The following is a 20,264-nucleotide window of genomic DNA, read 5'->3' on the forward strand; positions in this document are numbered from 1 at the left end:
AAGTGGAAAGGCTAAAACATCGAACACCCAGAAGCACGAAATTCAAAATCGAGACTTCTATACTACACACACACACCACACACACACACACACATACACATACACATATACATACCTTCCTCCCCACAAACAAAGACACAACTCAATCCTATGTACATACAGGGGGGCTGTGCCCTCCTGCACCCCCATGTGGGGGGCTGTGCCCCCACCCCCCCTACTTAAATATACTAACTTCAAGGTCAAATAAAACATTGAAGAAACCACAAAATGAAGCAAAACCAGATAAAACCTTGGTCAAGGAAGAAATAAACAGCACAGGCAGAAATAGCGTACTCCTTTTTAATAAACGCTTTCGTCGAAAGACTTCATCAGAATACCACATAGAGTTTCAAAAAGCACATTAAATACTGACTGTTACAAACAATTATCCAATTAAACAATAAAATAATTAAAAACTGATGCAATGTAACCTAAAACCTAACTTAGTTAAATAACTTCATTTCAATATTTTTGTCAATGCATAATTTACGGTCCTTTAGGAAACATTTAATGTTTATGGCATCATTTAAACCAGGAAATTTATCCGATTTTAACTTAATTTGCCACAAGGTTTCCCTTTGTTCAACATAATTCTTGAAATCACCCCCTCTTAGATCTGACTTACAAACTTCCAGTACTGAGAATAAAAACTTTTTAAAATTATGACATACTATGGAATGTTTATATAAAGCATTGGTCTCATTATGCCTATTAATACTATAAATGTGTTCACGAATACGAGTTTTTAAACTTCTGGTAGTCATTCCAACATAAAAAACTGGACATGTACTACAAACACTAATATAAATAACCCCTTTAGTGCAACAATCAACATAACCAGGAACCTCTAGTGTCCTCCTTAGGGTATCCACTGCAATATAGGGCCCTTCAGAAATGTACCTGCACATATTACAGTGATGACAAGAAAACATACCCTTTTTCCTTGTGCTAGCTGGCTCTTTGGAGCTATTGCTATTTTCCAATGCTTTTTTTATATTGAAATTATTTCTAAAAACAAAGTTTGGTCTAGTCCCTAAAATCTTTGAGATGTCAGAATTTCCCTGTATAATTTTCCAGTTTCTTTCAAGCAAACGTTTTATAACTGTACTGTCAATGCTCATGTTTAAGGAACAAGTCAGATTACCATCTGTACTGATGTTAGTTTTACCCATTGGCATAAGGGCATCATTATTAAAGTCAGCCACATTCAGTATTGCCTGATAATGTGAAGACCTTTTATTCAGAACTTCTTCGACAATGTTGCCCAATAAAAGTTTGTCATACCCCCTATTAATAAACATAGATCTAATAAAATTAATTTCCAAACATAGATCTTGTTCTTTTGATGTCATACGGCAAGCCCTGATGAGCTGACCCTTGGGTATGTTTTTGACTACATGTCTAGGGTGCCCACTACGATAGTGGAGATAGCTGTTAGTAAAGGTCTTTTTACGATGAATTCGACTGTGGAAACGATGTTCAATTTGCATTGACAAAAATATTGAAATGAAGTTATTTAACTAAGTTAGGTTTTAGGTTACATTGCATCAGTTTTTAATTATTTTATTGTTTAATTGGATAATTGTTTGTAACAGTCAGTATTTAATGTGTTTTTTGAAACTCTATGTGGTATTCTGATGAAGTCTTTCGACGAAAGCGTTTATTAAAAAGGAGTACGCTATTTCTGCCTGTGCTGTTTATTTCTTCCTTGACCAAGGTTTTATCTGGTTTAACTTCAAGGTCACACTGCATACACAAACACAAAAAACACCACCACACAAGCTACATCCCCCTCGCACACACACACACCACAGTAACAAAACACACTAACACACACTATAGCCCCTACCCAAAACCCTTAAAACATAAACACTTACCTGAATCCATGAACATAGTGCAACACCAGAACCGCTAATTCAACATCTCCGAAATGCGAGATTTTGAATTTCGTGCTTCTGGGTATTCAATGTTTTAGCCTTTCCACTTTATGGGCTCGAGATTCTGAAATTTGATATTTCAGGATTTTGAGCATATAAAGTGAATCCATATATATATATTTATATATATATATATATATATATATATATATATATATATATATATATATATATATATATCAGGCATGGGCAAACTACGGCCCGGGGGCCACATGCGGCCCGTTAAACGTTTTGATTCGGCCCGCCAAACTTGAAAAAATTTAATAAATTAACCTTGTTAATGTTTTATTTCCCCTGCAATTCTGATGTTTCCTCACTAGATGGCGCACTCTAGATATATTGGCTTTGTTGAGGTGAAGCGTAGGCCTATTACTCCAAGTTTGCACTTTACCCTTTGACCCACCGCCCCTCTATGAAGATGAGCGGACCCAAGAAAAGGAAAGTGGACAGAGAATGTCGAGTGTTCAATAAGGAGTGGGCAACTAAATATTTTTTCACTGAACACTGATCATCTGCTGTTTGCCTGATATGCCAAGAAACTGTGGCGGTTTTTAAAGAGTATAATATTAGCCATCACTTTGCCACAAAGCACGCTAATTATGCTAGCAAGCTCTCAACAAAAGAACGGGAAGCTGCTGCTGAGAAGGTGGCAGCTAATTTGAAGGCTCAGCAAAGTTTTTTTCACCGTCAAACTGCCATTCAAGAGTCAAGTACCAAGGCAAGGCTTCACAGACTGACTTGCTGCAACTGTTTCGTCCTTGCACTGGTCGTTGTTGACTTTTGGCACCGGGGAAACAAATTGAATAAAAGGAACAGGACAAGTACATCTGCATCTCCTACCATTTTTGAAAAAGAAGACAGTCAGGAGGAGAGTGATGGTGACATCCTGAAGGATAACAGAACTTTCAGTGCTTTAAAATAAAATGGTCATTTATTTGATTTTCAGTGTTTAAAGACTCATTTCGAAGTCAGAGATTTTATTTTAATGCTTTTCTTCATTTTCATTGGAAATTAAAGCACATGTTTTCTCCATATCCCAAGATGTGTATTTTTCCCCCAATGAGGTGATGTTTTCAAAGCATGCCATCTATCTGCTCCTGTTCCGGCCCCTTTGTCAAATGTTAGAACTCAATGTGGCCCACGAATCAAAAAGTTTGCCCACCCCTGATATATATATATATATATATATATATATATATATATATATATATATATATATATACACACACACACACACACACACACACACATATCTATATCATGATTACAAATTATTTATGATAATTCTTGCAGCTCAGCTCTCTGAATTCCTGTGGTTGTTACTTCAACAAGAAAAAACAGGATTTAAAGTGGTTACATATATAATATATATAACATATATATATGTGTGTGTGTGTGTGTGTGTGTGTGTGTGTGTGTGTGTGTGTGTGTGTGTGTGTGTGTGTGTGTGTGTGTGTGTGTGTGTGTATATATGTATATATATATATATATATATATATATATATATATATATATATATATACATACACAACACACACACACACACACACATATATATATATATATATATATATATATATATATAATATATATATATATATATATATATATATACACACACACACACACATACGGATCTGTTGGAGGAGGGATGTCTTGGGTCCTTACTTGGTTTCAGTATTAAAGTTATAATTGCATGATCTTATGATGAAGGTAGAGGGGCTATCAGTATCTAGTTGACTGGCTCCATAAATCCATCTATAAGTTTCTGCTTGACTCATTTCTATTCCTCCATGGGCACCCCCTCTAGATCCAGTATCTTCCCGGTTGCTAATGTTCCCATTGCGTATCAACCAAGAATGAAAAAGTAATGAACAAACCAAGAAAACACAAAAGGAAAGTGAAGACTTTGGAGCTAAAAACCACCAATTACTTTACTATAATAAGTTAAAATTGAGTGCTTCCATTCTTAGTACAAAGGACTTCATCAGAAGTTACCCAGATTCCTTTTTATCTGAGATATTCAATGAGGTAAGTGAGAAGAGAAGAGAAGATTGGGCTACTTCATGCCACTACTTGGGAATCGGACTATCACAGTTACCAGCCATGGACAGGGTGATGATGCCCCTCAGATATACAATAAGGCCCTTACCTTAACTCTTAACAGTGATTTTTATGAAATCAGATCTTGATTTTCTAGATAGGAAATTCACCCCGGGGATCATATTAGTTGCCGTGCTAGACAGGGGTCCAGGGAAGTAAATATCGTGGGAAGAAAATATCCAGGGAATTGTTATGGCTAGGCTTGTATAGGCCCTAGGGACGATAACCTAGTACCAACCTATGAACCTATTATTCGAAGAAATTGGAAGGTCTTTCAAACTGAACAGCAGAATTCAGAAGTGGTGGGGGAAGGACCCATTATTGTACATTAAAAAAGATCTGTGTTTTAAAACTTTGTTGGAAAAAGTGGTTAAGGGTGAGAAAGAGGGTAGGATGATAAAATGTGGTCATTGTTCTCAGTGTCCCTATATTTTAGAGGGTGATTCCTTGTTTGTGAATGGTTATGGGGAGATTAAAGTGCACAAAAAGTATTATTGTGGGAGTAAAGGGGTCATTTATTTGGCCTTATATGGGTCTTGTAATACATTTTATATAAGGAAGATTAAACATAGTCTCAGAAGAAGTGTTTATCAGCATCTGTATGACATAAAGAAAAAAGAGGTTGGTAATACTTTATGTAAACATTGAGAAAATAATCCAACCCATAGTTTTAAATTTACTGTCATCGACCAGGTAGATTTGGGGCAGAGAATGGTCTGCTTGATTATTTTCTGGAGTTTCAGGAGCTTAAGTAGATGCTGAAAATGAATGCTACTGCTTTCCCTGGTTTGAATGAGGATACTTCCATGGTTAGTATTCTAAAATTGAAGGTTGCATATTTTGTATTGTGAACAATGCTTTTTATAGAAAGAATTTTAATGAACAATCTTTTAGTTCAATATTTATTTGATTATTTAATAGAATGAACTATTGTTAGGAATTTTTTGTTTTTGTGAAATTTAAATGTTTAGTATGAGTGCATAGAATTTGAATGTATACCATTTGATTAAGTTGTGGGGTTGGAAATATGGTTTGTGAACTGTTTCCGTGGTAATGGATTGTAATGAGATTGGGGTGTTTTGTTTTAGTATTGTGAGGTTTTGGCAATCAGTTAATAAATTATCTAATTTGGGTGTTGTATAAATATTATCACCATGAGCATTTTTTTATTCTGATGAAGTCCATTATACTAAGGGTGAAAGTGTTCCATTTTACCTTATTATCATAAAGTAATCAATGTTTTTTAGCTCTGAAGTCTTCTCTTTCCTTTTGTTTTTCCTTCTAATGTTCTCATTGCCTGTACTAGATCTTCCCTGATGATAGTACCTGTCGCTCATCTCTCTCTAACATAAATGGCAAACAGGTGGGGTAGCTTGTTTAGATGCTTTGTTACATAAAAACATATCAGGATGTATAGCAGCATCATAAAATATAAACAAACTGACTAACATACAGACCTTACATACATACATGCTTATATCTCAACAGCTTACTACAAAATGACAGTCAGGCTCACACGTGCTCAGTATTTATACACTTGTGCAAGTCCTTGGATAGCTTCTTAAAGGTGCATGCACCCACATTGATCTACAATACCCATCAAAGAATCCTGACGATGCTGTGTCAGAATCAGGAGTGGGACTGACTAAAAAATATTCCTGGCTTTCTGAAGCCTATTCAAATCTAAGTCTTCTCCTGAATACAGTTTAGATAGTATCTGATAAATAATCCTAGGATCTCCTGAGGAAATGTTAATTCTTTCCATGAGTTAAGGTCCAACAGTTTCTTTACCATCCTGTCAGTTGCTTCCTTTCTATGTTGGAATGCTAAAAAGCTTTGAGCCCTAGGGGAGTCATCAAATGACTTTAAATCCAAAGCCATTTTGGCAAAATCCAATTTTATGTCCAAAAATTTTCCTAGCTGTTGTTTTAGGCTTGCTTTTCAGTTCCCCCTTATCATTTGACACTTCTGTTCATTAAGCAGTTCCCTTTGAATAGCTGATAACTGGATACTGTATCTGATGGTAACAGCTTTGACATGTTCCTTAAAAAAAAAACATTTAATTTATTCCATAATGTGATCCCATTTACATTAAAATGGAATATCCCTCATGGTTTACATCCCACTTATCTGACTGCCAGGCAGTTAACTCTCTGAAAGGCTTCCCCCTACAGTAATAAAGGCTGAGTTTTCAATGCATCTCACAGACTTCTCTATCCAAATGCATTGCAAAGGAGGTGGTACATGATCTGAAAGATGAATAGCCCCGTACTTTAAACCACTCACCAAATATACATGTGCCTTTATCACATAATATATCCTTGAGAAGGAGGAAAATCTATAAAAAACGTGTAAAGTGATGCAGAGAGCTTCAGATATCTGTGTAAGTCCTTCATCCCCACCAGAGTGGCAAAATTCCTGAATGTCTTTCCTAGGGCAGGAAGAAAGTATCTGCGAATCCCACAGTGGGCCTCATTTAAGGAAATGTTTGTGCTCCAGCCACTAGTTCAAATACAGAATCTTAGAATGAAACTCCACAGTTTCTCTGGAGATTTAGTCTGTATCTTCCCCTCTAATATGCCTTTCAGCAATACAAATCTGCCTTCTGGATCAAGTAAGTGTTACTCTGGGATAAAAGTCTCTCCCCTCCTTATCAGGGTTGCCACCCCTCTTGCCTTCCTCCTATACAGGATGAAAAATAGCCATGGTAACCATAGTTCTCAAGTTTCAAGTGTTCCTCAACTTGTAAATGCATTTCCTGCATTGTATATGAGGTTTTACCTTACTCAGGTATACAAGCACTTCATTATTTTAAAAGGCTAGTAAGTTTATAGATATTCCAAAAAGTTAATGTTATATCTATCCATTATCTCCCCATCTTACAATTACTTAACTTTTAAACATAACAAAATAAATGCATACATGACTTATAATGATCCATAATTTTTAGCCAAAGTTGCAATAACATACTGCACAGTGTTATTATTTGTAAAACTTTAACAACTTTAACAACAAACTATTTACAAATATACAAACATTGTCTCCAAGGCAGAAGAATACTCTTCTATTAGGCTCAGCCACTGCAGTCTCAGTTTTGCTTGAGCCACAAGCAGCAAGACTGATTTTATACAATTTACTTCTTACATGAGACATCAACACCAATGTACATTAATGTAACAGTTCACTGCACGCTTAGCTCTAGTGTTGAAGTCACTGCGTGTGTCATCAGAATAAACGTAATTATACAGTTTCAGCTTTTCAAAGTATCTCCATAGCAATACCACAGCCACTAAGTGTCTTAAAAGTCAAAGCCAAAGTACATATTTCCATGGAGAAAGTGCAATGTCTTTAGAAGTATAGGGTGATACAAATGAGCTTTTCAGTTTGGATTCCAATACTGCCAGTTCCTTTCAAATAATACACTGTTTACAATAACCTTCAGTCCTCTGTGCATCACATAGAAAACCTTTGCACGTTTACAGCCAGTTTCAGTTTTTGGTGTTGCACTAAAGAGGATTTAAATAGTGGAAAAGACTCATGCTCTGTTGCAGTTGATGGAGCAGGTTAAGTATCCTCAGTGTTCACCATCGATCCCTCTTCAGTAGGGTTTTGCAGGGCTTCCACTTCCAAGATTCTTAACTACTAGACATCCTCTTATGGAGAGTCAAAGGTATAAGCTCGCCCAGCAGACAAACCTTAAGATTGTCCAGGAGCCAAAGGTGGTACTTGTATTTACTTTTTCTACAGAGCACTATAGCCCACCTAAAAGCTGCTGTCATAGCCCTGGTTTCCAGAGTGTAATCATTATCTGCCCAAACATTTACTTTGTTCATGCTGAAAAAAAAATAACCCAGGGTCCAGAAGACATAAAACACTCTGTCCTCCAAAGGATAGTATGCAAAATTAATTACTATTTTCCTGAGATACTTCATACTCTGTTCCTGTGGGAGAAATACCCAATGGTTACTCTCTGTCAGTTAGCTAGGGTCTCCCACCATTCTGCCAGTTTCCCTCGTATAAATGCTGAACAGTCTTTTTTCCTACAGTTGTTCTGGGATTCCCATTAAAAAGGGATTTTTTTTTTATATTTTCCTCAATCCTTGAGGGCCAACAATTTGACCTTGGTGAATTGCAGTCTAGCCTCTGGCAAATCTAACTACTGTTTCAGCATTTCCGGGTCTGATGAATGCCACTGGATCTGTTCAGAGTGATCAGATAGGGTGGATTCCATATCCTTAATTTTATGATCAGCATGTGCCATATATTGAAACAAAGAAGAGTTCATTCTTTGCATCTCCAGTATTTGGCTTTTGAACTTTGTTACCATCCCTTCCATAAGGTGCTGTCTTACTGATGGATGCTGGGCCATCAACAGTTGAATATTACAGCAGACTGGTCACTGAATTCCCCAGACTTTGTATACCATTTTTCCCCATACATTTTCTTCTTAGACTTTCAGAAATGAGGCTTCCATGTCTTCTACTTGCCATGGAACGGTAATATATTATCCTGGAAGAAATAGTTTCGCTTAAATTCAACTTTTAATGGAGAGGGGATGGACAGCATCAGTAATCAGTTCTTCCTTCTTTTGGAAAATGGCCAAGGACAATAACTACAGACTTCCCCACAGGATGGACTTACTCTTGTGTGACAGGAGATGTTTGATACACCACAATCTTCAATTTCTACATCCCACTGCCTGGATGATTTATTTAGGCATCTATTTTCTCATGATGTGCAGCAGGTATAAAGGGAAGCAAATAAAACTGATACTAGAAAATCATATACTGTATGAGTAAGTGGAAAAGATTTTCTAGTTGGTGCCAGAATAAGTCCCAGGAGCCTTTCCAGACCCAGATGCCTGTGGTTCTACAATATTTGTGTGATATGTTGTGGTCTTTTTTGCTCTTTTATAAAGATTCACCTTCCAGCCATCTCTCCTTCTCTGCCCATAGATCCCTTCCTTTTTTCCCAGCCTCAAGTCAAACAGATTTTGAAAGCGGTTTTACATATTTGTCCATGAAGAAGACAGGTGGTGCCTCCTTAAGATCTTAATTTTGTCCTGGAGAAACTTACACTTTTTCTGTTTGAACTGGCTGACGAGGCTGATTTGATGTTATTTTAGAAAGAGTGTTACTCATTGCTCTGACTTCTGCTAGAAGACTGTCTGAGTTACAAGCTCTAATGGTGAGTCAGTCTTAACTCATCTTTCACAAAGATATGATAACTTTGAGAACAACTCCTTCTTTTATGCCTAAGGGGGTTTAGGAGTTTACTTTGAGCCAGGCCATTTCCCTGTTTTCTCTCCATAACCAAAAATAAGGGGGGGAAGAATTTTAAATACACTGGATTTCCTCAGGCATTCAGATGCTACTTTAGTAGGATGAAAACCTTCAGTATTTCCTATCAACTGTTTATTTCCTATAAACATAAGGAGAAGGGACAATCAGTTTCAAAACAGGCAATTTCTAAATGGTTGTCTCATGCCATTGTTATTGTTACTGTCACAATAACAAGTCACTTCCAAGCAAGATCAGGGCCCACTCTACCAGGACACTGGCTACTTTTGTGGCTTTTTGGAAAGGGATGGGCACTCAAAGTATACCAGAGACAGCAACTTGGTCACCTGTACACACCTTTACAAAGCACTACAAATTAGATTATTTTGGTCTAGAGCAGGTTTTGCTAGGACTGTTCTTCAGGGACGCATGGACTCCAGCCATTCTTCCTCCTCTCTTGATTTTTAAGTTCTGGTATTCAGACCATATAGTTTAGGCTACTGCAACATTGATCTAATTATGAACATACTACAGGTGTATAAGTAAATTTTCCATAACAGTAGATGCTCAAATAGAATACGGTAGCAGTAGAAATATCCTCCTGCCATCCCCCTTCTTTTTGTTGTGCTTTATGCAACGGTGTGGATATCTTTTACTTTTCTTTTTTCCTAGCATATACTTACATGTTTGGACTCTAGCCTCACTTACAGTGAGGCAAGAATGCTCAGATGGTTTGATGCCCTAACCATTGACTTTATACCCCTCATCTTGAGCTAAACATCGGTTAGGGTGTATGGAAGATGCCTTAAAGCTTTGGTAGCTGGCCGATTGTCATATCCTTGGCTGAATATAACCCATGTAGCTTAGGCTACTGCAACAGTGATCTATTCAGTCATCTACTATTATGATAAAATTGCTTACACAATTATACTTTCTTTATTTAGTGACTTATATGTTTCTGGCTAGACAGTTTTATACTTTTTTCTCATATGTGACATTTATTGCACTCTGTACAAAAAAACCCAAAAAACTTAGAAATCAAAATAATATTTCAAACAGCATTACTTACCAACACTTCCATAACCTTATAAAAGAAGCACTATGCATATATAAATTGAAACTGATGTAACATTCATGCTTCAAAAATAGTATGTTTCTGTTTCTCTGTATTGTAATCCTGTTTATTTTTTTCATTACTTATTATAGTTTAGGCATTAGTTTTTCTTATATTTTTAAGAATGTTCCAGTTATATTATATGGCGCTCACATCATTTTATTATAATTGTATCTTATTCTTCTATTATGTGATTATAAACCATGTCTTTTACAAAATACTTTCATATAACCTTTAAAAATGAGCCTTTTTCCTTGAGACTCCACTGATATTGGGGATTCTAAGTTGGTCATTCCAAGTCAACAAATGTAACAAGGAAACAAAAACATAAATAAATAAAATGAACCTACAAGTTCTCCTTGCTGTGAATCCAGCCATTCTGTTTCATTAACTTCCTGATTCTAGATTTAGGATGATCCGGATAATTTTGCCCAATGCTAAAGTCAGAGCCACCAATCTGTTCTTCCCTGGGTTTCACCTTGCTCCAGCTTTGTGGACTGAAACCACTGCTTATTTCCAACTCCCCCCCTACCCACCAAAGTTGACTAGGAGACCTGTTGAAGAGCTGTTTCAAAGGAGCAGATCATTTGCCTGCAATTTGCTTGAGCTTGACAATCTTGGGAGTGACACTATCATTTCCCCATATCTCCATGCCTCTTCCTAAAATTTTTCTCACTTCATTATTTCTTAATACATCTGTCAATTCATACCTCTCCTCTGTCATTACCTCTCAGAATGGTATTCTGCATTTCTTTTTCCTTGATGAGCACTGACAAGAAGTACTCATTTAAAATACTTACATTTTCTGTGGCTTTTCTTCCTTCAGACTTCTCCAAGCCAATCCATTTGTATAACTTGCTTAGCTTCTTACTGTCACATAATGGGCAATGTTTTGCTTCAGTTTATAACACTAGCATATTTAATGTTTTATGTCGCAGTCACACACTGTTTGGAAACGGCATACATTTCTGTTTGTGTTTTGCTGTAGACTCTACCCACACACTTAGCTTTAAAAAATAAGTAAGGACAGGTAAGTGTGAAGAGCTCAGCTTAAGCACAATAAATCAACCACAACCTAGGCAGAAACATACAGAGCAGCTCTGCTAGCCATAACATTAATGTATACTTTAGGTTCATGTTACAGTACTAAACCACAGGTAGAACTAGTACTCTGTGAGCAATGAAGTGGCTGAGACTCCTTAAAATCAGGAAAAAAGAACCACGAATTGTAGACAAGTTCAGATGAGACTTTAAAGTAATCAAGAATTTATAGCTTGATTAGAATGTGATAGTTTTTATTGAGAAAAAGAAATATATTAAATAAATAAATGAGCACTTTTGCCCTTAACTGAGCTTCACCTGATCTGATGAAACTTGGTAAAGAGTGAAAGCACTCATCCATTTACTATTTTTCATTTTTCAATAAAGAAGTATCATTTTCTAAACAAGATACAAGTTATAAAGTCTTAAATGTCATTGTTAGTGGTGCAACAGGTAATACACTTACCTTTAGTGCAGAAGGCTGTAGTTCATTTCCTACACCAGGTAGAATGATGGCTGATACTTAAGCACTGCATGGGGGGGGGGGGGGTCTGCACTCCTGAGTATGTTCTCCCTCAGATGAGATGTTAAATTTAGGTTCCATATGCTTGATTTGGTGGTAACTGATGTTGATGTAAAAGATCCCATGGCACCTATTGAAAAGAGTAGGGGGAAGTTCACCTGGCCAAATTTCCCTTTGTAGTATAAATAACAACTTGCTTTGCCCTGAAAAGGCTGCTAGCCTAGGGCGGCTAACCAGATCAACAAAGGATAAATAAAATAAAATAACTGAGCTTGTCTATACTTTGTGGTCATTGTTTCCTAATTTCAAGGATTTTCAGCTAGCAACTTTGTTGCTCATGAAGTACCACTTTTCCTTGTGGTTTAATGCTTTTCCTTATGGGTGGTAGATGTCTTACCCCCTAAGGCTGGAATATTGTTGCACCTCACTGCAAGGATGTGTTTTTTCTACAAGTTACAGTACTGTTATACAAACAGTGATGCCAGTGTATTAGATGAAGTACATTTAATTCTGCTGCTTTGTATGTTTTACAACCTGCCATTTATCAAAAATATGCAAGTGAGAGTTATAATACATTCTTGTCATATGAACACTGTGGAATATATCTGTTTTATAGCCTGTCATAGGGAGCAGATTCGAGCCCTGGAACCTCTGAAGACAATGCTGGTTACTGTTTCAGAACAGTGTGAACAGAAGATTTTAGCTCTGCGAGATGCAGAAAGATCAGAAATAAACACACTGAAACAAGAAAAAGTTAAGTTGCTGAAATGCATTGATAAAATAAAGGAAGAGCAAATCCATCTGCAGTCCCAGGTAAATCATATCTTTCACATATCCCACATTCAATGCATGTATTTAAAATGAAATAAAATGCTTCATCTGTCTTTCTACTGAATATCCAAGGTACTCTCCTCAGGTTGTTGAATGCAGTGTAAATCATGTACTTTTCATGACATTTCTTTTTTTTTCTGGTTCTCCAACTCCTTGACTTCAGGATCTAGTGGGGGATCACTAGATGCTCACAGAGAATCAGACAGTGGTAGGGTGTGACAACTTCAGAAGATTTATCTCCCTGAGTGAGAAACTTCCCTTTCCTTGAGTTGCAGTATACTTAGAGTTAAAGAAGAGGGGGCACACTGCAGCACAGACAGCGTGTTTTTTTGGTGGAGTTTTGCCCATGAAGAAAATAAATTTTATTTTTGATTGTCAATCAAATGGAAGTCATGAAACTGTCCTGTAGCCATCCCTTATGCTAGTCATCAGTTTTCCCAAGACACTAAAGATGAGCATCAGCCCTTAGTCAATTAACATGAGACACGGGTAACTATTTCAAATAATGTCATATCCCATACCCTTCCCCTTATGCCCATACTTGATGTTCACAGATGTGAAAGTGGATGCGAGTAAGTATATAGGATGCTATACACACACATACCCTCATTTTGCCTGCTTCATCTCTCATCTCTCATCTGTTCTATCAACAGCATCATCGTTTAGCCTTGGTGAAACTCTTCATGCCCTTTTCTGGTCATCAGCGGTGAAAGCTGATTGATACATTGTAAGCTGTCAGTTTATTACAGTTAGATCTAAGTCCCCCCCAAGCTCTTCCACTGAAAAAAAAAAAAAAAAAAAAAAGGATGTTCTTTCTACTGGTACACCAACCAGGTGGCCACATGTCCCTCCCTCCCTCCTACCCCAGCCATTCAGGTCACATTTCTATGCCCTGCCACCAACTCTCTTTCAACATAATTTCTTCTTTTAAACTGTAGCAAGCTGTCTGCTACAAATCTAGCAAACAGTTTGCTACAGTTATAACCTGCCTGTATGGAGCGCTATAGCTGTCATGCTTTAATTAAAAAAATCTTCTTTTTTTAACTGCAGAAAGCAGTTACTACAGTTTATACCCTGTCTGCGCAGAGTTACAGCGCTCAGGTTTTAGTTAAAAAACAAAACAAAACATAAAAAAGTAACTTTTAAACTGTAGCAAATTGCATGCTACCGTTTAGACCACACATGGAACACTACTATGCTCAGGTTTGATCGCAAATGCAATACCAGCTTTTAAAATTGGTAGAGAGCCTTCGGAAAATATTGCAGAATGTCATCAAAATTAATGATTTACTCATGACAATTAGATTTTATTGTAATGATAGGGCAGCATTTATAATCAACCTATTTCCCACACTAGGGTTGTGATGGCGAGGTAAAGAATCATTCAAGTAACAGTTTTAGGAAAAGCAGAACAATGGGGGGGGGGGTCAGCATGTATTAAGCAAAATTTACTTTCAGCACTAATGTTTAAGGGTGATGAACTGGGTATCAAACTGGCTAATTATATATGGAAAATTGCTTTATTTTATTGACCTCCATGTCAGCATAAGGAAGAAGAGGAACCATTTTTTGAGGCTATGCATACTATTATTTTAGTTGGCTATGATATGATTGCTGGTGACTTAAATTCCCAATGTGTGGACTAGAGTAGCTCTTTTGATAAAAACTATAATGCAGTAGGACAGCTAACAGAATTTAGCAAAGATTATGTTTATAGACAATGGTTGAAAAATCCACAAGAAAGGGTAATATTTTGGATGTAGTGCTGGTTAAAGATTATCTTGACACAGAAGATTGTGAAGTACTGTCAGAACTTAGAGGGTCTGACCACCAGAGTGTCTTTTGTCAATTGACATTGAAGACCATAAAGGGAACTCTTGTGGATTCAATTATAAGATGGGATTTTTACAAAGCAGATTACTCTGCAATAAGAAATGCATTACAGACATAGGACTGGAAAAGTAAATTGATGTACAAACCTAGGTCTAATTCTTGGTATATTTTTATGTTAATCAGTCATTTGGGAAATAAATATGCGTTGTTTGTGGTACGTAATATGTCTGATAGTAACAGCCCTTGGGGGGCTTGTATATTAGAAAAGAAAAGGATAACAAGGCTAGGTTGAGATTTAGGAAACTGATGCATGATAGTTGACTCAAGTATGAATTAAACTTAGCTTCACACATGACACAAAATATAAAAGCCTTATTTAAACATCTAAGAAATTATACAAGTGCTAAACAATCAAAGATTACAGTGGAGCATGCTGGAATACTTGTGACTGATCCTAAACTTCTAGTTAACATCTTTGTAAATAAGTTTGCTGGGTTCAAAAACAAATCTAGTTTTGTCTTTTCCTTGGAGTTGTCCCCTGGTCCTGATCTAGTTCCAATCATTACTAAGACTTCCTAACAGAAAGCTATTAACTCTATCAAATCTGCAACAGCAGCTGGACTCAATGGTTTAAATAGGTACTTTTAAACTAAGGTTGTTGAGTTTATCTACGAAGTTTGCATTTTTTATTTCAGAGTACTCAATAATAGTTTGGTCCATCATTTTGGAAGGAAACTACTATTGTGCCTGTCTTTAAAGGGGGGTATGCCCGCTTTCATTAATAACGTCTGACAATTACTTTAACCTGTATTTTAGGAAAATATTTTAAACACATATTTTGCAATTACATCTTTGAGACTGTACAGTGTTGGCCAAATTAATAGAAGTTGGTGTTTTTATTGTTGTTTCGCCATATAACTCAATATGAGTATATGAAATGATAAACAATATAATTCATGTTATATGAGAAAATGTTGTAATACAATGTTCTAATATTTTGTGAATGACCCTTTGCCATTATCAATGATTTAACTCGTTGAGCTATAGAATGAAAAAGTTCAAGGCAATGTTTAGTCATAGAAGCATTGTGTGCCCAAGCTGAAATGAGTTCTTTAATCAGTTGCTGCTTGTTTGTTATGGTATTTTCTTCATCTCTGACTTCAGAATACCCCACAAGATCTCTCTTGGATTCATATCTGGGTTGTTACCCGGCTATGGTAACACTTCAATACCATGGACCTCAAGGAAACTTGTCACTTGACCTTTGTGACATGGGGCACCATTTTACATTACCATTTTACCATTTTACATGCAGATGAAGTCCCCTGTCCCAATAAATCTCTACTTCTTTGCACTTCTTAGTCACACAGCTCAGCGAGCAGACGTTGATGTAGTATGGTTCTGCACTGTTCCTGCTTCATGTTTACCTGAACAGCTTAGAGCCGACCTGTTCCGAAGATGTGCTCATAATGCTCCACACCATCACTTGAGTGGGGTGCTTGATGCGCTGAATGATACAATAATCCCTCATCTGCTCTCCAGATTGTTGTCTGACATATTGTACTTGCTGATCTGAACACTGTATTATGCTCTCATCACTGAAAACAGGTCGTTCCCAATCTTCTTCTTCTTCTGACCTGTTTTGAAGCTTTCACCCAGCGCAGTCTCTTTGCCTTTATTTGGCTGGGCAATTTCTATTTCTTCAGAGGTCTGCAAGCTCGAAGCCCAGTGTCCAGAAGTCTCTGGTCGAATAGTTCTGGAACTTACTGTAACACCCTATTGTTCCAGCATCCCCTGTACCTGTCTACTGGATGCCTTGCGATTCTCACAGCATTCTCTAATCAGATACGAATCATCCCAAGGAGTTGTGAACCTTCTGACAATGACTGACAACACTGGTTGTGTTTTAAGTGTTTTAATTGAATTTTAATTGAATTGTTAATTAATTCATTAATTGATTGTACCGCCTATTTAAGTGTTTTGTAGCAGTATTGTGGCATTCTAAAGAAGTCTGAGTATTCGGACGAAACCTAGGTCAATGGTGTATTGTACGTTGTGAATAAACTTCTGTCGGCTGGACCTCATCTTCCTTGTTTTTTGGTCATATTAGTTGTGAACCTTCTGTGACCACATCTACCAAGAATGTCTGGCAACAACACTTCACCAGTATTCAGTTTCTTCGAATTCGGCTGATAGATGGCTGACTAACTCTGACCTTCTTGGCGATTTCTGATTCAGGAACACCTTCTTTGAGCAGAATCTCAACTTTTGCATGCTTTCATGGTGTTAAGTCAGCCAATTTACCCATTTTTAAGACTATGGAGCCGCATCATTATGACATAATTTCTCTTTAACTAGGTAAGTAACGTAGTAATTTCGTGCTAAACAGCTTTTTTTTAAAGAATTAGCAAACTGAAATTATTTTGTGAATTTCTGAAAAAGTCAGACTGAAAGCAACTAAAGAAAAAAAAATCCCTTATTTGTCGATATTTCTATTAATCTGGCTAGCACTATATGCAAGACTTGATATTTATCATATTAGCTGTATGGAATGATGGTCTTGTCTTACCAATCTGATAAGTTTTTATGAAATTGTTTGGGAAGCTTTAAGTCAGGGTTTATCAGATGATATTATTTACTTGAACCTTAGTAAAGCTTTTGATTCTGTTTCTCACTTCCATATTTTGAGTAAAGTACAATGGAAAAAGCTAACTTCAACAGATACATTATTGGGTGGGTAATAAAATGGTTGCAAGGATGACCTTGTAGGATGTTTTCAGATTCTAAGAAAGTTTGAAACTTGAGTTCCACAGGGACCTGTTTTGGACTCTCATTTGTTTTCTGTATTTATTTCTTACTTTCCCTCTTACAGTAAGATGTGGATCAGCAAGATTACTGATAATGTCAAAGTAGACACTATTGTAATGAACCTGGAAGATCAGTTTAAATTACAGAGTTTTGTGGATGACTTAAAAAAATTGGTCACAAACCAAACTTATTGATTTCAAGATAAGTAAAACCAAGGTTGTTCATTTTGTCTTAATAATGTTTTTTATCTTTATGCCTTGAATACCACTACCTTGAAAGTGTGAGTACTATAAGGGACCTGGGGAGCTGGTAGATGGCAGACTTTAATTTGAAAATAACCTAAAAGTTGTGGTTAGAATATGCCATGTTGCTATTAAAAATACTCTATGTACCATTTTTCTAAACACCTTTATTGAATTAACACTTAAGACATAGGCATACATACATTTACATAAAAGAAAACAAACCGTGTCAACAGGTTCACAGTTACCAACATTGTAAATCAAATACATGTCATCATCAATCCAACATTGCATAAATTGCTCAATCCCTGCCTTCCCTTAAACATCACTCCTCATTCAAAACATTACTTTACCTGTATTATTCCAATAATTCCCATTTTTTCTATGTAGTTTGTTCTACCCTTTTCTAGAGATCACATCTCACTTCCAGTTCTTTTATCTTTGTTACAGTATTTATTAATTCAAATACATTTGGTTTAAACTTTGATTTCAGTTTTCTGGTAGTTGCTTTTCTGGTAGCCACAATAATTAAACCTACCAATGCCTTACTATATCTAGGTAATTCAGATCCTGTATCCTAGCTCAAAAAAAGTATTTCCTTAGTTACATCCATTTGCCCACCCAATATTTCTGACAGACTAATCTGAATGGAATTTTTAAAGTTTGCCAACTCATTACACTCCGAAAACATATATTGCCAGGTACCTCTTTCTTCCCTATCACACCACCAACATATGTCATTTACCTGATGAGAAATTCTTTGGAGTATGTTTGGAATATAAAAATACCTTTGCAAACACTTCCAAGTAAAAATCCTAAATCTTCTAGACTTGTATATCTGGGAGCCAAACATATGTCTTCCCATTGTTTTCTTGTGAGTTGCTTGTCCAATCTCTCTTCCTAATCTTTTCTTGCCTGCTCTGATCGATTCCTGTAGTTATCATGCAATATTTTATATGACCTTCTAATTATCCTTTTTTTAACAGCAGTTCCTGTTCTAGATTCAATTAAAAACTCTGCCAGAGCAGTCTTTCACTTAGGATTTCCCTGTCCCTTCCACATTGTTGATACTATAATATCAGTCCATACTAGGGAAGGGAGTCTGTAGCCTGCAGCCCAAGTGTCTTCTTAGCCTCTTCACATTCTATTATCTTTATTCTATGTACCATTGTTAGTTGAGCTATGTTAATTCTTCTACCTTTTTACAAGTCAGTGCTTAGGCCATACATTGAGTATTGTGTGGTATTTTATCCATGAATTTCAGCTCAGCTGACAAGATTAGAAAGAATTCAAAAGTATACAAGACAAATAGCTCAAGTTAAAGAGCTGGATTATAAGAACAAACTGATAAGACTGTCACTATTTACTATTTAACTACAGGTTATTAAGGGATGATTTAATACTTATGTACAAATGTGTCTATTACAACAGACTGACAGTTAACTTGGGAGTTGAAGTTAATAACCATATTGTAGGTATTAGGAACAAAAATGGATTTTTGGATGTCATGTGTTATAACACTAACTTAAAAAAAGATATTTTCATTGGTAAGCTGGCTTGTTATGGAGCTCTGTCTCATATAAAACAAGGAAAGTTAGTAGTTTATTGTTTTTTAAGAAACATTTGGATTACTAGGTGGGTAATAGGATATTTGACCCAACACTTACAGGTGGCAAGCTCTTTAAAAGCCTTTCTTAAGGCTATGAGCTTCATTATTTAAATGTTGAAACATGAGTTGGTGTTGATAATGGGGGACCTGAATGCTCAAGCAGGGGAGACAGGACAGGATATGAGGACTGCCTGAGTCCATATGGGTGGGGCAACAAGAATAAAGAAGGAAAAGCCAGTCTAGATTTTTGTTTGGCAAATAGCTTGATGGCAGCCAACACGTTGTTCAGTAAGAGAGAGGGAGGATCACAATATCATATGGAAGACTGACCAAAATGCAACTCGAGTAGACTCCCTCCTAATATGGAAAGGGCACTGGGTTAGAATAGGAGATTGCAAAATCATCCCAAGTAAAAATGTCTGCCCATAGCATAAATCAGTGGTGTCCAGAATCAGTTGTAAGTAGTGGCCACAGAAGACTTTAAAGTCAACATAGACTAGGCTAAAGACCTTAAAGTTGACCGGAGTGAAAGCATAAGAGTTCAAGGAAGTACTCAGGGCTGTAGCACATCAGGAAGAAAAGGAAATAAGTGCAGTTGAAGAAGAATGGCAGCATCTCAAAACACCACGTGTAAAGGCTACATAATGAACATGTGGCTGAGCCAGTAATATAAATAGGGTACCTTGTATGGGAAATTGGCCAAATGTTGTATTCTCATACTGTCTCCAGGTTATGGAATAATTTCCCTCCTTCACTCAGGACTATCAGCAACCCTGGCTCCTTTAAAAAATCCCTCAAATTGCATCTCTCCTCCCACTGGCTATGCTCCTGTATCCCAACATATAACCCCAACTCCTGACTTCTCTCTCTGGAGTCTCAACTTTAACTATTCAATTACAAAGATC

The 20,264-nt window shown here is 36.6% G+C and overlaps 1 protein-coding gene across 2 annotated transcripts in view; it reads left to right on the forward strand.

The window, feature by feature from the left end:
* The window catches only part of TSNAXIP1 (translin associated factor X interacting protein 1), a 1,644,878-nt gene that overhangs the window by 901,182 nt on the left and 723,432 nt on the right, over positions 1–20,264 (forward strand). For both annotated transcript variants that reach the window (XM_044081465.1, XM_044081466.1), the window contains one exon: positions 12,653–12,849. In XM_044081465.1, coding sequence (XP_043937400.1) covers positions 12,653–12,849 — 197 coding nt within the window. The remainder of the gene's footprint in view (positions 1–12,652; positions 12,850–20,264) is intronic.

This window comes from Protopterus annectens, chromosome 8.part0 (genome assembly GCF_019279795.1).
Source record: "Protopterus annectens isolate FY-2018-M chromosome 8.part0, PAN1.0, whole genome shotgun sequence".
NCBI lineage: Eukaryota > Metazoa > Chordata > Ceratodontiformes > Protopteridae > Protopterus > Protopterus annectens.